Genomic DNA, 1,379 nt, shown 5'->3' with positions numbered 1-1,379 from the left:
ATTTCTTTCTACCCCAACACTGACTCTTCCCCCTTCCCCCTCTTCCCAAATCTCTAAAAAATCTTAATTATGAAACTGGTAAAAGGAACCCTGTATGCTCTTTGTCTAGTGTGCTTACATTTATTATCACTGGGGAGTAACAAGTGGTATCTCTGCCCTCAGGTGCATACTCAACACTACAAGTACAAAACCACAAAGAACCGTGATGAGGAGCTGAAGGCGGCCATGGAGGCGACTGCAGGGGCCATTGACACCAGTGCAGAGGTGGTGGAGGATGAAGCAGAGAAGCTCTCAGACGAGGCAAACGAGTACAGGAACTGGTGTAAGCTCATGGAGATCAATGCGATGAAGAACATTGGTGCCAGTACAACAAATGCCCCGCCGGAGGAGAAGAAGAAGGCCGGCAACAGCAGTTAGTGTCTGTTGTGAGAGGTAGTGAGTGACTGGGCTTTGGCAGGGGGGCGATGGAAGGACGCCCATCCCCGACTGTGCTCGGTTTGGTAATGCTGACGCACCCTGGCTCATTTACCCTCAGGAAGGTGCAGTTTTTGTGTTCAGTGGGAGGGAGAAAGACGTTTATCCTGTGTGTGCACAGGTTCCCTTCGGCACCAAGGCACTTGTGTGAAGATGTGAAAGGAGAGAGTTAAAGAGACGAAAGGAGTGAGTTGAGATGCACCTTGGCAAAGGTATCGTAAAAAGTGATGTAGAGGAGAGTCTTCTGATGTAGATTATTTATTCTTGATCTGTTGGAAATGGAAGAGCAATAATAATATTAGTACTAATATAAGTACTAACAGGGCAGTTGTGTTTGAAATTCTAGCTTGAGTGTGGAAGAAGTTTGTTAGTCATTAGAAAAATTTGGAATTATGAAGGAAAAGAACCTCGTAAATATTTGATATCAAGATTACGGTGGTGCAATAGATCTCAGTAGTGAGAGTGAAGTCTTCACTGTCTGTATTTGGTGCAGCAGAGACAGCAGATGTATCCATAAATGATATGATAATATTATAGACGGACAAGTCTGCTAGCTTACCTCCGAGTGCCATAGAACTGTGATTTTGGTGCGATACTCAGTTCTGAATGGTGTGTGAGTCCCAAGTGGACTTTAAAAAAAACTGATATTCAATGCAGGGCAGATGTTATGTATGGCACAGGAATCTGGACAGTGTCCACCATGCTGGTCTCCAAGACAAATGTATGGGTGATTTCATGTTTATAGCAGCTTCATATCACATGTTTGTACATAATGACAGTGTGTGAGTAGTTTATGTAAGTACGTGACCACCAGTGTTGTGCTTTGTTTGTGTAATTATAGATATTAAAGTTTTTGAAGATAGGGAATCTTAACTTAGGTTTTTATTTGTACTTATGATTGTTTT

General features: G+C 42.9%; 1 protein-coding gene across 1 annotated transcript in view; it reads left to right on the top strand.

Annotated features, from left to right (window-relative positions):
- The window catches only part of LOC119593290 (protein piccolo-like), a gene marked incomplete in the record, with an annotated part of 25,022 nt that overhangs the window by 22,145 nt on the left and 1,498 nt on the right, over positions 1–1,379 (top strand). Inside the window, 1 exon segment of the mRNA XM_037942219.1 lies at positions 163–1,379. This exon segment is cut by the window's right edge and continues 1,498 nt beyond it. Within this exon segment, the coding sequence (XP_037798147.1) occupies positions 163–417 (255 nt within the window).

This window comes from Penaeus monodon, chromosome 32 (assembly GCF_015228065.2).
Source record: "Penaeus monodon isolate SGIC_2016 chromosome 32, NSTDA_Pmon_1, whole genome shotgun sequence".
NCBI classification, from domain to species: domain Eukaryota; kingdom Metazoa; phylum Arthropoda; class Malacostraca; order Decapoda; family Penaeidae; genus Penaeus; species Penaeus monodon.
Note: the sequence above shows the minus strand (reverse complement) of the source record. Positions and strands in the feature narration are given on the sequence as shown.